Source organism: Paralichthys olivaceus, chromosome 3 (genome assembly GCF_024713975.1).
Source record: "Paralichthys olivaceus isolate ysfri-2021 chromosome 3, ASM2471397v2, whole genome shotgun sequence".
Lineage (NCBI taxonomy): Eukaryota > Metazoa > Chordata > Actinopteri > Pleuronectiformes > Paralichthyidae > Paralichthys > Paralichthys olivaceus.
The window spans coordinates 15,641,712-15,658,133 of NC_091095.1; the positions used below are offsets into that span (position 1 = coordinate 15,641,712).

Genomic DNA, 16,422 nt, shown 5'->3' on the forward strand with positions numbered 1-16,422 from the left:
TCTGCTAATGTCAACAAACAAGTGGTTCCCAAGACCACATAGACTTCATTGTAAACTCTATGTAAGCACCAAAAACAAACAAAAGCTTTTATTTATGTATGAATGACTTAAAGGTACAGTGTGTAGAATTTTGTGATATCGAGTGTTGAAATTTCATGATGCAGCTGAACACCCCTCACCTCACCCTCCACTTCCAAACATGAAAAAGAACCTCAGTCTGGACTACTATAAAAAACATGGCAGCCTCCGTAGAGAGGACCCCCCTCCATGTAAATATATAGTATTTGAATATAACAGGCCTTTTCTGGGGTAAAGAAAACTACAATTCATACAATTTAGATGAAATGAACTAGTGAAAACCTCATGAGGATTATGCTACATAAAATTTCTGTTCCTTTTCACCTAAATCTTACACACTGGACCTTTAAATGATCTAGATTGGCTAGTGCCCAATATGGTCTGACAGGAATGAGATAGATGTCAACATTTAGTGTCATATAGCTGGATATCCAAACCTTATGAATCATCATTCATCCATGCAGTCACTGTAACATCACAGCTAGAATCTTTTCTGAAGTTCGCCTTAAAGGCCACACAGTCTGTTGGCGACAGAATAGTAAAATGGTGATAGATAGCTCCTTCTCCTGGTAATCTCGAAATGGCACAATGTCATACAGGGATGAATTTCTGTCCTAGTCCAAGCATCATGTCACTTTCTGGTTAATGTGCAGATATGCTTGCTTGTTCATTATGGCTTTCATGCACATATACAAGCTACAGGATACTGACTGCAATTCACTTCAGGGCCACCAGTGTCATTAATAACAAGTCTTTTCAAATGTTACACTTAACCTTTAATTAGTGGCTCACAAGTTTTACACTAGAGGCATTTGATCCTGAGCACACTCAACGTTTCTTGCTACTCCTAGCATAAAGAGAATAAAGATTCTCTAATGTAATGTGACACATGGGAGACAGACACATACATATACATGGTACTTGTGTTGTGTTAGGTGGAACATCTCCATGACCTTCAACTATTTACTAGCTTCTTGACAGCGCAAATTAAACCAGTTCAGAAAATATATACAGTTGATTGATAGTTGTGGTCGTGAGTATAACCTTCTTCGTCTTCCCTGCTTAGGAAACAGATCAGGATTTTTGTGTCAACATACACAGGAAAAAAACATCCCTATCTTAATTAGTCATTTAATCTGTCACAGGGTGCTAAACCTTATTTTCCTGAGACATGTCAAAAGTCTGCCTGCAGGATGAGATTATTTACTCTAACCTATTTCCAGTGCAGATTAATTTTCTCTGCATACTGTAGTGAAAGTAATGGAGTGATCTGCCTCATTCTGTCTGGGTTTTTCAAGATACTAACGCTAATTACTAAACTAAACCTGACTAGGAGGCGGCTCTATTAGTGGAAATTAACTGTGGAAATAGAATTTTCCTGTTTCATAAAAAACAAACCTTGAACACTCAAGATGAGATTGAAGGAAATTGCATGTGCACTGGTAGAGGTTTGTAGACAATAGCCTCTTTTCCATTGCTCAAATAACTCACTAACACCTGGTGGGAATTGATACAATCGATATTCACTCCCAGGTCGAATGACTCAGCAGTAGACACAGGTTTTTAACAGTTCCAGCTCCGATCAGTTTAGACGCTAACGCTGCACCTTTTCTCGTGCAACATTATGCTACGTATTGAACTTCCGGACCATGGCATGTAAGTCATTCTTCGTATCATGCAAGATGCAACACTGGCAAGACAGTGATGGTTTCTGACGCGTTGGTTTCGGGCACATTCGTGGCATCTTACCTGACTCACCAGGGGAAAAAAGACAGAGTGACAAACTCCTCTACCTACTGTTAGAAAGGGCTTTACACACATTTTTTTTAAAAACATATACCTGCTGATTTGGTTGGTGTAAAATAAGTGTCTTTCTACACAATGTTGTGTGTATTGCATATTTGGCTGAAAATGGGGCCCCACTTATTTCTAAGTCTTTATAAATCCAGGCCAAAGCTGGTTGAGCCTGTCACTGATCCACAGTTGTGAGTCTTACACAGGGCTGCCACTGACATGCCTGGAGGCTCCCACAGAAGTAACCAAGGTCACAAAGCACCATCCACAATACTGCCTCTCCACTCGGAGCAGCAGGCCAGCTGTCAGCATCTGACACCCTCAGATGTTAACTCCCCTCTTGGGGCTCGAATTCCGGCGTAGATCTCACTGTTCTCAGCATTTTAGGGTATGTCAGATTGCACTCCTTCCCTCTGAAAATATAATTACCAAGTACAGTTCGTGCACTGACAGGAGTTAAAACAGTGGGCTACGAAGCCAGCTATAACAAATACAAATACAGTCCTCAAACATCTGTTAATAGTTAGAAGATCCCAAAGGGACTTTCCTGAGTGAACCTGAACCAGAGATGTGGATGTTATCTTGTTTCAATGAGGAGACAAGGTAGTGCTTTTCTCCTGGGAGGGAAAATAAGAACAAGACCGAAAAGATGTTTCAGGATTCAGGAGGGCAAGAGAAAGGGAGCGTGATGGTGTTACACAGAGCGTGATAGCGTCCATTATCTCTCCACATATTTCATATGATGGAGAGAGTGAGCCTTTTTTCCAGGTTTTTAATTTGCTCTGATAATTTCTAATATGGACTCTAAGTCTCTCTCTTTTTTCCTCATCCAGGGAGTGTGGGAGACTTGCATGATCACGATGCTGTTCCCAATTCATCTGTGTGTGAATATGTGCATTTGTGTGTGTGTGGGCATGATGTCTTAGGGTTAGTGGGATGTGAGAGTGCTTCCTGACTTAAGTGAAGTCTTGCCAGTAAATCTCTGCCCACTGAGTTTGTGAATGTCTTTCTGATTCAGCTGTGAAATCTTGATAAAGAATTTCTGCCCTATAGACTATCCCATGACCTCCTTCTACTCTCTTATCTTATCACAGAATTACTGGCCCCTTTATCTTTATGGCAACGACCCATGCAAGCAGCTTTGTTACTAGCACCCTGTACCCAACACTAGCATTGCAGGACAAGCTGGAACACCGCTGGTTTTTAAATACAGAGTCGAGGAAAACTTAATGGCCCAAAGCCATGTTACTGATGTTGTTTCCCTCCTTGGATTGACAGAAGCCAGCACTTTCATCAAATATGAATGAATATACTGTACACAGCATTGAGGCTGAGCCTACCCTGCCAAGCAACATCATTATTCTGAATTTTTAACTTTTGCTTTCTCTTTTTTTGCTTATTCGTAGCTGGATATTCAAAGTCACTGAGCCCTATTTTAGCTTTATCTAAAGAGCAGTCTAACGGCACATTCACCTCCAGGTCTTGGAAACATTTATGAATCAGAGTAAAAACAACAAAAAAGTCCTTTCCAAATGGCCCCTCTGACCCAACCCATGTAAAGCACCTGCAGTGTTCGAGCTGTTTGCCTGACCACAGTATGAAAGAGGCCTGTGTTGGACAGTGGAGTCTGGGGACACTGGTGCCTGTGTCTGCCCATGTTGATGTGTCTGTGAACTGGATGTACAGAGACGAGCTACAAAAGTTGGGTAGATTGGAAAAGTGAAGAAAAAGTTTTACTATGGATGGTACACTGTACTGTATGATAATTTCTCGATTTCTTGGACATCCATATTTTCTATTGACTGATGTCATTTCATTTGCAGACTACACTCTTCCAAACAGAGACCTCAGTTGTTGTACCTAAATCTGGTAGAGCCACTCTCCCGGTGTGGGTCTGACTGCTCCTTTTCCCACTGGGACTACTTTAGACGTCACCCTCCACATCTGTTCCAGGTGTTCCTTCAGCCCCGAGTACTTCTTGATCATGCTTCTTCTCTCTGATGTTGGGATTGCCACATCTATCAAAACTCCTCTGCTCCTATATATGTGTGGTTGGTTAGCAAACAGCTGCTTGTGGAACTTGAAATATTACAGGATCTTAGCTCTGTTGTTCTCAACTACTTTTGGTGATGTGCCCCAATAGGGTTCATGGACATCTAATCCATACTAGACAGAGATATTCCCATAGACTAGCATTGCCACATGGTTAGCCCTCTCAGTGTACATTCTCCTAACGTGCATACACCCTGCTATTTTCTGCAGAGACATCTGCATAGTCAAAACCTTTGTGCTGTCCTTCAAGTCGGTCATGTCTGTATCCACTGATTTTGGATTTCCTCATGGCAGCCTCTTCCTCTATTTTTTCTCTTCCTCTATTTTAGTACGATGATGCGATGCATTCCATGGAAGGGCCACCTCTTTTTCTTCCTGAGATGACCCCCTGCTGCTGGAGACACTCTCTTTGCAACATTTTAAAAAATATGCTCATAATCCCTGAGCAGTCTAACCTTATGATAGAGTGTACCACAGGAGATAATTGCACAATTTCGTCCCTTTCCAAATTGTGAAATAACACGATTAACTGATTCTTTGACTTTTCCCTGAGGTTTTATCACCTCAAGCCAGGTCAATAAAACTGGCTCTCTTTTAGCACAGGCACATACTTACATATCAAATCTATATGGACTTCAAATTGAGGAATTGTTTTAATAATTTTTAATCTTTCGGTGAGTGCTTTTTATTAAACCTCATTATAATAGTAGAATGAATTCTATCCATTATCTATACCACTCATCCTTTAAAGGTACAGTGTGTAGAATGTTGTGATATCTAGAGAGGACCCCCTTGATGTAAATATTTAAGTATTTAAATATAAAGGGCCTTTTCTGGGGTAAAGAAAACTACAATTCATACAATTTAGATGAAACAAACTAGTGAAAACATCATGAGGATTATTCTACATTAAATTTCTACCAATAGTTCCCTTTCACCTAAATCTTACACACTGGACCTTTAAGGCCACATGTGGGCTGGAGTCATTAGAAGAAGGAATTAAGAAGACTTTAGTTAATAAGAGCCTCACCAATAAATGTATCCATAGATCATGTTGATCTTGTACACTAGATACAAGTGCAAATGATACTAGGGAGTGAAGATTATTGCCAAAGCCTTTGTATAATCCTGATGTGTAATTCCTCACCCCATCCAGCCTCATTGCCTTTAAGCCTTTGATTACCACCACGATTGTTTTGTTATGCATAAATCTTTCAGTCACAGTCGGGACACGGTGGCACTATCCAACACTATGTCAATAGAGGAGACAAGCAGTTAGTGGAGTTAACAGTGACCCAAGCTGTCCCAGTGTAGCATGCCTGCCAGGCTTTTTCCAACTGTTGTTGACAACAGACCCTCATTCAACCTGACTTCAGCCAGCAGTACACATCCAATCCACCACCCTCATTTCTCGCACTGACAGGCCGCAGTGCTGTCCAAACAGCCGTCATCTAATGCAGAGTCTGCTGGTGGCGCATCGCTGAAGATCTTCACCACTCTGTCTTATCCCTTCACTAAAATCTGCTCTGTGGCCCAGAAGAAACTATTACGGTCGTTGAAATAGTCAGGCTGATGTAGCGAGAAGTAACATCAGCTAAAGCTAAATTTAGCATCACCGAATAAGCAAATGCTCTGCCACCTGAAAGTTAATGTGTGAGACTGAAGAAGTTTGTAATCCTCTTCAATCTAACACAATAAACTACAATGTTTAGCCGTCAGAGTGTGTGTGTGCGTGGCTTTTTCCAGTATAAACACACCTCGCAGGACCTTAGATCTCATAAGCCATTTTCAGACATGACCTAAGGGTAAAGTCCAGAGAATTAGGTACAGACATGACCCACAGTTTGCCTTTAACATACGCACAACACAGCGGGAGGTTTTCTGCAACAGACTAGTTCACGACAGCAAAAAAATCCTCCACAGAGGTGGTGCAGTTGGGTGCAGCAGGCAGAGGCAAAAAGTAATGTATTCATCCCGCTGTGAAAATCACGTGATCACCTCTTTGCAACACACAGACACTGGTGTCGCCACAAACTCTCTAGACCTCTTCGTTGATGTCTTCTATGTGTCTGTCACCGCTTTTTGTTTTGTTTGTTTTTTGTTTTTTTCATTTATGCATCTGATGCGTGTTGTAAACATCAGCAGGGATCCCTTGCTATGTTCTCACATTGGATTCTCCTCACTTTCTGTCACAGGATCCACAGCTCCAAACAGTAGGCTGATCAAGAAACCACTGACATTTTCCTGAAAAGAGTTCCGCTCCCTGATACTCACCACCTGATCCGCACCACAATCTGTCCTCTCACCACTGACCCTCAGTGGGATTCATCTTGCATGCGCCATATGGAGCAACCTGTTTTTAGCACTTGGTACCCGTCCTATGGAGACCTGCATGTGTTGAATATCCACACAAACCTTGGATGATCAATTAAGTTTTTTTTTTTTACTGTATATACAACTTGTCTAGTAGCTATCTATGAATCTTGCTCACCCCCAGGAGTGGTACTTCTAATTAGGTCTGATGTGATGTAGCCCCTCCTTCTATAATGCTGTAGCTACAACCATTGAGATATATAAGTAATTTAGGGTAACTTCAACCAAAGGAATAGTTTAACTCTGACAGTGTAGAGTGCGCAGTTGCTGGCTTTGAAAGTGGTATGGAGCTGGCGTCAAGTCACATGTTTAAACTAAACCATTTAGATGACAAACCCAGGCAATGTCTGCTTGTTCAGGTGTGTTGGACAGTAAGGACAGAGATTATTATTGATGGAGAGCTGAAACACTCGTGGACAGAGATCCTTTGTGAAAGTTGGTCATTTAGCATTTTTGCTCATCTGACCTTTGTGTTTCAGGAACAAAACATTAAGTATAAAGTTGTAGTATTAAACTGGATTGTGTGTATAATATTTTGTCCATTTGCATTTGAGCTGTGTTCTCCACATTGCAGACAGGTATAATACAAGGTCCTCTTATCCTCATCCTCATATATTCAATGTCAGTGCCATGCAAATGCTGCAGTGAGCACCTGGTCTGGTGACACTTTGTCCTTGGGTGAGTAATTTACTCTGAACATCCCCCGTTTTCAGACCTGAAACACAAATGCATGTGAATGACTTTCAGTGACAACCAACAGATATCGAGGGTCAAAAGAAATAAATGACAAATGAAGTGGACCTCTCAATACCTTTTAAAATAAAGTTAAAAGCTCACTCCGTCATGTCAAGAATGTCCTCATTATTCAGCAGGTGTACATGGTCCCATGTATAGTCATGAGACCAGCCAGTGGTTCAAAGCGGTAACAGCTGATACCTGCAGCCCTTCATCTGCTATAACTGTCGACCATCTGCAATAGAAAGCATGTAACAACGGAACAAAGCACAAATGTGACTATACCAACTCAGTTAAATACAAGCACAGTTTGTGGTCCTGGCACTTTTTGCTGCTGACTGTGCAGCTTAAGGACACCTCCTGGGCTTGCTGCTTTCCCAGACATTATTTTGCTGTTGGCATCTCTATCCTTCACACCGCTGCTTCTGCGGTAGAGGAACAACAGTGGGGAAATGGTTCAGAGCACATTGAAGATGAAGGAGGAAATTGTGAAAGTACATGTAGGGCAAGAATGGAAATATAAAACAGATTTTACAGGTAACATTTTTTAGTACAGTACAGCTGTGGACCTTGTTAAAGTACTCTGATGTCCTTGCTTTATAAATATAACCTCTATATCCATTTACAATGGAATGTGTTTTCATGGTACCATCCTGGCTTTTTAACATGTTTTCTTCACGCAGAATTGTTGGCTCCGGATATCTTTTTTGCCACAGCATGTAGGAATTTCACACCGGCCAGACAATTGCCAGTCCCTGTGATTAACTAGCTCACTCTAGGATGCATAGCTGGCTGCGTGTAGGAAGCAGCTGCTAGGATTTACTGTGCTGAATCTGTTACATTTCCATAAATAGATAGATTTTTTTGCATGCATTTGTTTTACTACAGGGTTTCCGATATTGCAGCTGCTGCCAATTTACATGTCTGAACTGCACTTACTGTATCCAGGCCGTATATAAGATCATCAAGCTATAAAATATATGTTCCTGTCTATTATAGTCTATTATCAGATGACATAAGGGACTAAATTGTATGTTTTTTTTACTCTATCTTCAATAATAATATTTTGACCGAGTGTGAATATCCATATTTAGCCCGCCCTTTTTTCCTTTGATGATGTCATTATCTGTATAATCATATATGTAATTACACTATGATACAGGGTTGGTTATTATTATATGGTTGGTAAATGTGTTAGCAATACCAGAAAAGGAAAGATTCAAATATACATGTTGCTGTAATTTTAATGTTTAATCCAATTAATATATTTGACTGTTTGGTGACTTAAATCCACAGATAAAATACAGACAGTATGTTCTTGTACTGCAGACCAGTATTACCAGTATCAGCATCAATAAGTTGACCATTAACCATTCAAGTTCAATGGTACAATGTTCAGTTCTTGGGTATAATATGACAGATAAATGATAATGTTGTGCATCAACGTGACCAGCAAAGGCATCATTGTTGAGCTGGCATGATCCCCAGCATGACGTCACTCGATAGGACCAGTTTGGGATATGGGCAGATGGGAGATAGGCCCACTCATGCTGCCCCTAAGTCTCCCCCAGCAGCTTGTAGATATTACACTCCATGTGGGATGATTAATAGGTCCTGAGGAACATGTCGTGCTTAGTTTCAACCGGGGTAGAGACTACTCAGGCACCAATGAAGTAGCTGATGATGAATGCAAATGCGTGCGTTCCGTCACACCTACAAGCTCACGCAGTCAGATTTAGCCCCTCGGGTGACTGATGGCGCTTGTAACTGTGGTTCAGTATTTACTCTGCTTGGTCAAATTGGGAGTCCTCACTGTGACCCAGATAAGCTGTTTGGTTTAAGAGTTGCTATAATGATTTATTATATTTCCATGATAGGTACATTGTTTTGGTCGTTACTGCTCTAGCTTAGTCTGATCATCCCTCTTCCTCTCAGTCCTGTGAGACAACCTGCACTGTGAAATGACCTAGTTTGTCCTGGCCAGTCGAACAGCAGGTTAACTTGTGACTCAAACTTGTGTGTGGCGTCAGTGCCATAAAAAGACGGTGTCATAAATGATTACATATGTTGTTCTCTGTGTCTAATCTGTTTCCTTTTGCTCTAAATTACATTTAAAGCAACAACGTAATGAAAAGGATCTTTTACCCTAATGTCTTGGTGAATTGTAGATATTTATACAGTTTTGTCATTTATGTGCTCAGTGAACCTTCATTCCTTTTGTTGTAACAATTCTTTGCTTTTATTGTGAACTAATCCGTACATATCTTACTTTGTCTCTTTTAGGTGAGCCACGCAAGTTTGACCCAAACTTCAGAGGGCCGGTTCATAACAGGTATGACATAAACTTAACTTTTCCCCCCCTGCATTACAGATATGTTCATAAATACATTTATACAAGGTATTTTTTCATCACCCAGTGAGGATAGAATTGTATCCACTTGAATTGTTTTAAACTGTAAGCAGAAATGTTACACACCAATAGTATGTTTTTTGTAATTTGAAAGAACTGACCCCTTGACTACTAGTCATTATCTTTCAATGTCTGATTCTAATATGTGTATTGATTTTTACCCATTGTATAATCTTTTTGGCATACATGGCTGTGACACATCTGATGGATTGATTGTTTGTCATGTTACATAAAAACAGTTTGAGTTGTTGGCAACTCTCCCCACTCTACCACACAGATCAATGGCCGTATGTCAAGCTGATGGCTGGACGTAGCATAATAACACACATTACCAGCCAGATAAACCCAAAGCAGATGTTGTTCACACATCAGGGGGGCTATTACAGGGAGAAAATGAAAAAACCCATTTGTCAATCAGCAGCACATTAGCAGTTTTCCTGGTGAACTGCAGGCTGCTACGTGGAGGACACCTCCACATGTGTCATAACTAGATATTCTTTGTGTTGATTTAATTTCAAATGTCACATTGAAGTGCTTTAACAGTTGCTTAAAAACTGTATCATATCATTATACAGAATATATATTAGATTAACATTACATTGTTAACGTTGATGATGAACTTGATGATAAAGTTGGGATTTTGTGGATTCTGGCCTAAAAAGATGGAAAAACTATTAAATTATTAAACTAACAATTAATACAAATATTAAAAGATAATGGTGCATAACAGATGTGATCCTCAACATTAAGAAGCACAGAACCATATACTTCAGGTTTATATATATATAGGGGTTATATGTTGTTTTTTAACTGAAGTCTACATTTTAAAACTGCCAGTATTCATGACAATGAAGAGCAGAATTTTGCAATAAAGCAAAACCCCTCAAGGGTGCCACCACAGGGCTTTTTTATGATTTAGTAATTTTCTGGGGTAACGTAGGCTCTTATCTCTTTTATGTTCAGTGTCAGTGTCGGCAGGCTGCTGTGAAGGCATGTTTCAGTCCTCCCGTGTCTCTTTATCCCACCCTCTCCAGCCCATTTCACTGCTCTGGCTGGATGCAGGCACCAAGGATACTTTGATGTTTCTGTGGCTCTGAGGCTTTTTCCTAATGAGAACTGGGAGTGAACTGACTCCGTGGTCGTCTTGTTTTCATCTGAGCTCAACGCCTAAATGAAGTTACTGTATCTGCTGCTGAGCACTGTGCGCAGAAGTGGACCAGACGCAAGTGGAGACAGAGCGTTAGTTCAAACTGGCTCCAGCTATAAAAAGAAATATTAAGATACAGTCTCTGTCAAATTTATAGCAGTTCATCTATCTAAAATCTTTGTCCATCTGTCTGTATGTGGAATTGTTCATCTTATTGGTTTCACACTTGTCGTGTGTATTGTCTAGTTTAGTGTGATTTGGAGATGTCATACGTTCACAATTAATATAGTTTGAATAAACAGGCAACCAGGGCATTGTAGCATAGCGATGGGTGGGATTTGTTGATCACGACAACAGCACGTTCATGGCATTGACAGCTAATACTCCAGTTCAGGGTTCTGCTTTCTGAGTCAAGCTTCTACTGATTTCAAATAAATAGATAAACAGCTCTTTGTGCAGCAGCCTACAGATGTGGCTCAATTACTGCAGGTTTTGCAGTTTCAGAAAGAAAGCTACAATCAAAACTACTACAGTAAATGTAAGTTTAATCAGGTTCTCTGTCCCTTCACAGCATATGTGACAGCTTACCTAAAAGAGGCTTGTGTTTGTTAGTGCTTGTGACCGTGAGAAATATCTCTTGTGTGCAAATCTGGCCCTCCAAATATCTCTTCCTGCTAATGTCTGTTACAAAGCAGGGACAGTCTGGCACAATCTCTGATTTAATGGCAACCACGCTATTCTGTGCCATTGCTGCCATCTGTGTCACCTTGGCTCCTGCAGAGTGTCAACCTTGCAAATATAACAGAGCCACCAGTGCGGTTTTCTTTCTTTCAAAGCATCACTGTCTGCCAGCATGGTACACGAGCAGGGTGATGCTTTGGTCCCTGTGTATTTAGCGTATGTGCAAGTGACTGCTAAAGAGTTCTGAGGCCAGGTGGGAGTCAGAATAGATTTGCAGGTTGACTTGTCCATGGGGCCTGCTCTCCGGAGATAAGAGAACAAAACAGAATTGTTTTCACACCCCTCATCTTCCCTTTCCTTTACATGCTTCAAATGTGATGTTATATTAGCACTGTGGTGTTGTGTTTGCAATACATCTTAATAATGCTGTCATGTCTATATGAAAGATCTGGAAAACAAGACAGTTCTCTACTAAGAGTGTAGGAGTGACGAGATGTGCTTTACACTGCCACCCCTCAGATCTTCTCCTCTAATCACCTTGTATGTGAGGCTGAGTGATGGTTAAGTTATCCTCCATCGAGGATAAAGAGGAATTCGAAAGACAAAGAATGCACTTGTCACCATGGCAACCTAGACAGCTCTTCCCCTTGCTCTTTTTGAATGAAATGAAATGGTACTCCCTTGTCTCCATTTGTTAATAATAACATGCACAATATCAGCTACAGCTTTGCTGGGGATGTGGCAGGTTGTCTGTACACTTCTTATATTGGGTGGATGTGGCTCAGGAGGTAAAGAGGGTCATAAACTAACCCCCAGTTTTCACTCTGAGGGTCCTTGGGCAAGACACTAAACCCTACAATGTGTCGAGAGTGTTTGGATGGTGTGTGATATGGTAAAGGGTGAAGGTGACTTTACTGTAAAATGATTTGAGTGATCAATAAAACTGGAAATAGCGCTCTGTGAATACAGTCCACTTTACTTAACTGTGATCACTGGGCAGAGCTGTGTGCCACTTTTAACCACCTTTGTTTGCCTCCAAAATACAGTGAAAAGCTTAAAAATAAAGACCCCAAGTCTTTTCACATATGAAGACCAACTTCTCTTTACTCTCATCAGATTTTAGGTTTTACCTGATGCTGGAATCTTTGCCTGAAGATACAGACGACCTGTGGGTCAGTTATTATCAGCTCCAAACCTGTAGCCCAGCTATTGAGCAGAGATATCAAATTTTGCAATTGCACATAGGCAAGGTCTTAATGAAATTCAGATAAGAGTAATGATAGTGGAATCATCTTACTCTGAAATGAGAAACGAAGAGCGTAACCCGTCCTGCTGGGACAGGAAAGACTCCCTGTCTACCCATTAAGATAGATTGTAGGTTTTACTGCAGTTATTAATGCAGGGTCACCTCTTAACTGCAGCTGTACATGTAGACAATATAAGATCATTCCCAGTGCAAGCTTAAGTTAAACAGCTGACTATAAAACTTAGAGGCTAGCTGCACTGAGCATGCAGTTAAAATATAGTCATGTTTGTTAATAAAAGTACATTCAATGATATAATTATATAATAAACTTCCTTTATAAAGTAACTCTCAAATCTGAAACCAATGATACCCCTCTCCCTTCCCAGTGGGACATACAAATATTGGAACATGACATATATCAACAGCACTGACACCATACATATTAGATGGATGTAAGCAAGCATAACATTGATTTGAATTAAATTACAGAGATAGGATCAAATGTGGCTACAGGAATAATGCTCCATTAATGCAGGTTTAATAAAATAAAGGGACTACATAGCTAATACTTATATAATCTCATATGAAGTGAATATTTACTGTATTTCTATAAAATTATGTAAATGCTCTTATGAATACAGAAATGTTGAGAAAACAAGTACTATTCACATTTATACAAACCATAACTTTAATAGAATAGAATCTGTATATGTGTGAGACATGATTGTCTGCTGGTTTATCTTGAGAATTTGTTCTGAGGCAGAGGAGCTGCTCACATATGAAGTGAAGTGTCCTTAAAAACCATGTGATACGCTGCATAAAAAACAAGGACAATCATCTCCTCAAAGAACGACACAAAGAAAACACTGTCACATCTCTGAGCTCAGGCCTCCTCTTGACCTTGGCATTGCTCCTATGGATGAAAGAGGAGAAAGGTTGAAAGCTGAAGGAACCAAGAGTGTCGAGTGCATTTGTGTAGCATATTGTGTTTGGAGGAGGCTAGGTGCGTCCCTTATACACATTGTGCAGTGGATTGAACTTTGCTTTATTCAAGGCTGGGCTCAGTACTCACAGTCTGAATAGTTTTGAAAGAGGGCTAAGAAGGGGCTGGACTGACAGCCTCTCTCAGTGTGGAGAGGAGGGGAAGAAAGCTTGTTATGGGAGAGACAGTGAAGAAGTGCCCAGAGAGAGAGAGCGAATCTGAGAGAGTGCTTTAAACTAGGAGACTGGGGCTACTGTGAAGAGAGAGGCAATGTTCAAAAAGCTGTCTCTGTGCCTGTGGGACAGTTGATTCTTGGGGGGGATTCAGAGTCTCATTAGAAAGTCAGCAGAGCTTTTCAACAGCCTGAAAAAACCTGTATCCAGATGACAACTTGTCATGGCTGGTGGCAAGCACTGCACCCATATATAGACTTCAGACTTACTTATCATACAGCAACTATGTCATAATTACTAACAATGAAATAGTTGAACACCAAAAAAATCACACTATATTTTTTCCTGATTCACATGAAGCAAATTCCCAATTCTTAGTGTGGATGCTTTGCTAAATTATTTTGCTCATGATTCAGATTTGGACAAAAGAATCCAAAAGCAAGCTGTGTTTAATAACTATATTTTAGTGGCCTGAGACATTATCTTTTCAGGGTTGTCTGTCTGTCCCATGGTATCTCAAGAATGTCGAGAGGGTATATCTTCAAATTTCATACAAACGTTCACTTGGATTCAAGGATGAATTGATTGGTGGTCAAAGGTCAAAGGACCTTACAAAACATGTTTTTAATCTTGTGAACGTAAGATCTCAGGAACACCTGGAGGGAATCTCTTCAAATTTGATACAAATGTCCACTTGAACCCAAAGAAATATTAGGAACAACCAAAGGGAATTTTATTACATCTGGTACAAACATTCACTTGGATTTATAAGGATGACCTGACCAAAGGTCAAGGTCATTATACCTCAGAAAACTCTTTCTGAACCTCTTGAATATGAAAGTACACCTAGAAAGAATCCTTTCAAATTATGCCCAAATTTTCAAGTGGACTCAAAGATTAAATAATTCGATTTGGGTGTTCAAGGGTCAAAGGTCACAGTGGCCTCACAAAACATGTTTTAGGCCTCTTGAACATGATATCTCGAGGTGGCCTTTTGGGAATTTCCTCAAATTTTTCCAATTGTCCCTTGGACTCAAAGGCTGATGAGATTTCAGTGGTCAAAGGTCATGCTGACCTCAGAAGAATCTGGAATAAAAAGTATGGCGACTGAAACAGCTCTGATTGGCAGAGGCATACATCTGCAGGGAGGTAATTCCAGTTGTCTCTTGTAATCTTGGTTTGCCACACAGTTCTCATTTGTCATCATGCCTTTTTTTCACAGGAGCTGCACTGATGTGGTTTGCTGTGTTATCTTCGTCATTGTCATCCTCGGCTACATCGCTCTGGGTACCGTGGGTGAGTTTTGGCACGTTGCTCCCACTAAGTGTCATAATGTCACACACAACCACATGCACAAATATGGACACGCACAACTGTGATGACATGTTCATGGTGTGGAAGTGTGAATTGCTCACATATCCTGTTCGGCCTGGGTGTGCGATTCAGAAAAGCATTCTAGTGTGTGGAATGAATGGAAAGTTTGTGCTCTGCATGTCGCTGCATTTTCCAACTTACTTATTCAACATCATTAAAATAGACATTATATCAGTGTGGGATAACCAACAAAATGGATGATTGTTAAAAGTGTGGGGGAGTTGAGAACAGCAGCTCCCTCAAAAGAACAGGCGGGGAGGCTCAGCACCATATGCAGCTGGTACGATTCACTCTAGCCTCCTTTACTTGAGGTGATTGTGTTCTCCAAGTCAAGTTTTTGACTTGATGACCAGTGATTCCTTCCAACTCTTGTTTTATCTAAAGCCATTTTTTTTGTTAAACTGTGACTGAGATTCCTCTTTGTCTGCAGCTGACCGAGGCCATGCAGTTGTTAGGATCCCATCCCAGCTCTTCTCTCCTTTCTTTCTTTCTTTACACCAATCCTGATTTATATCCAACGCGCCAGACTACACATCTCTTTTCTCCATCTCACATATATTATATATATATACATATAGCACACATCACAAATAAGGGTGAAATAAGGTGGCAGCACTGTCACCAAAGTGCTGGCCCTTGTCAGCTTGTTGTCATTGGAGTCACGTCTCAATCTGGGCAAGCGAAATACTTACTGTTTTCCAATTATTTAAAAAGAGCTGGAGCTATGACAATGGATGTGGCTTCAAATAAATGCTGACATGTCTGCAATCAGCTGAAGAACTTGGTGGAGGGGTTTTTTTTCTGCGTCATTTTTCGGTTTCATCATCTTCGTGTCAGTGTCAGTGACTTGTACAATGTCTTTGTTGTGCTGTCTCATGTTGAACACATTCCTGATGGGCAAGGTGAAAGGCCTAAACACTGTGTTGTGCAGGTCGGGCCTGAGAATAAAAACACAAAAATTGCTCAGTGAATTGAATTTCAGGTTTACTGCTGCTCCTATCTAGAGGAACGGCTCAGAACAAATTAAACAGGATTGATTTTTTTTATTTGTTTGTTTTGTTCTGTGCAAATGTTTCTTCTCAATTAACGTACATCCATGCAATCGTCCAAATAGTTTTCCCTTGTTGTCATGTTAATTGCGACAGTTAATTTTTGTCCTTGGTAAGTGATTGATTTAAACAGGACCCTCTTTGACCCAGATCTTCTTAATACTACTGCATTGCTTGTCCTTAGATAGCAGGTCATTTTCTATATATAGCATGAAAAAACTAGACAACCTGTCAGCAGAGAGTCTAAGGAGGATAATGAGTTGACCAGTGTCCTCAGGTATTGCAGTAGTTAGGACATATGTGTCTCACATGTTAAAAAACAATACAA

The 16,422-nt window shown here is 40.5% G+C and overlaps 1 protein-coding gene across 4 annotated transcripts in view; it reads left to right on the forward strand.

The window, feature by feature from the left end:
• Window positions 1–16,422, forward strand: part of slc44a5b (solute carrier family 44 member 5b) — a 38,927-nt gene that overhangs the window by 6,365 nt on the left and 16,140 nt on the right. For all 4 annotated transcript variants that reach the window (XM_069522180.1, XM_069522179.1, XM_020080410.2 and 1 more), the window contains exons 2-3: window positions 9,316–9,364; window positions 14,894–14,967. In XM_069522180.1, the coding sequence (XP_069378281.1) occupies window positions 9,316–9,364; window positions 14,894–14,967 (123 nt within the window). The remainder of the gene's footprint in view (window positions 1–9,315; window positions 9,365–14,893; window positions 14,968–16,422) is intronic.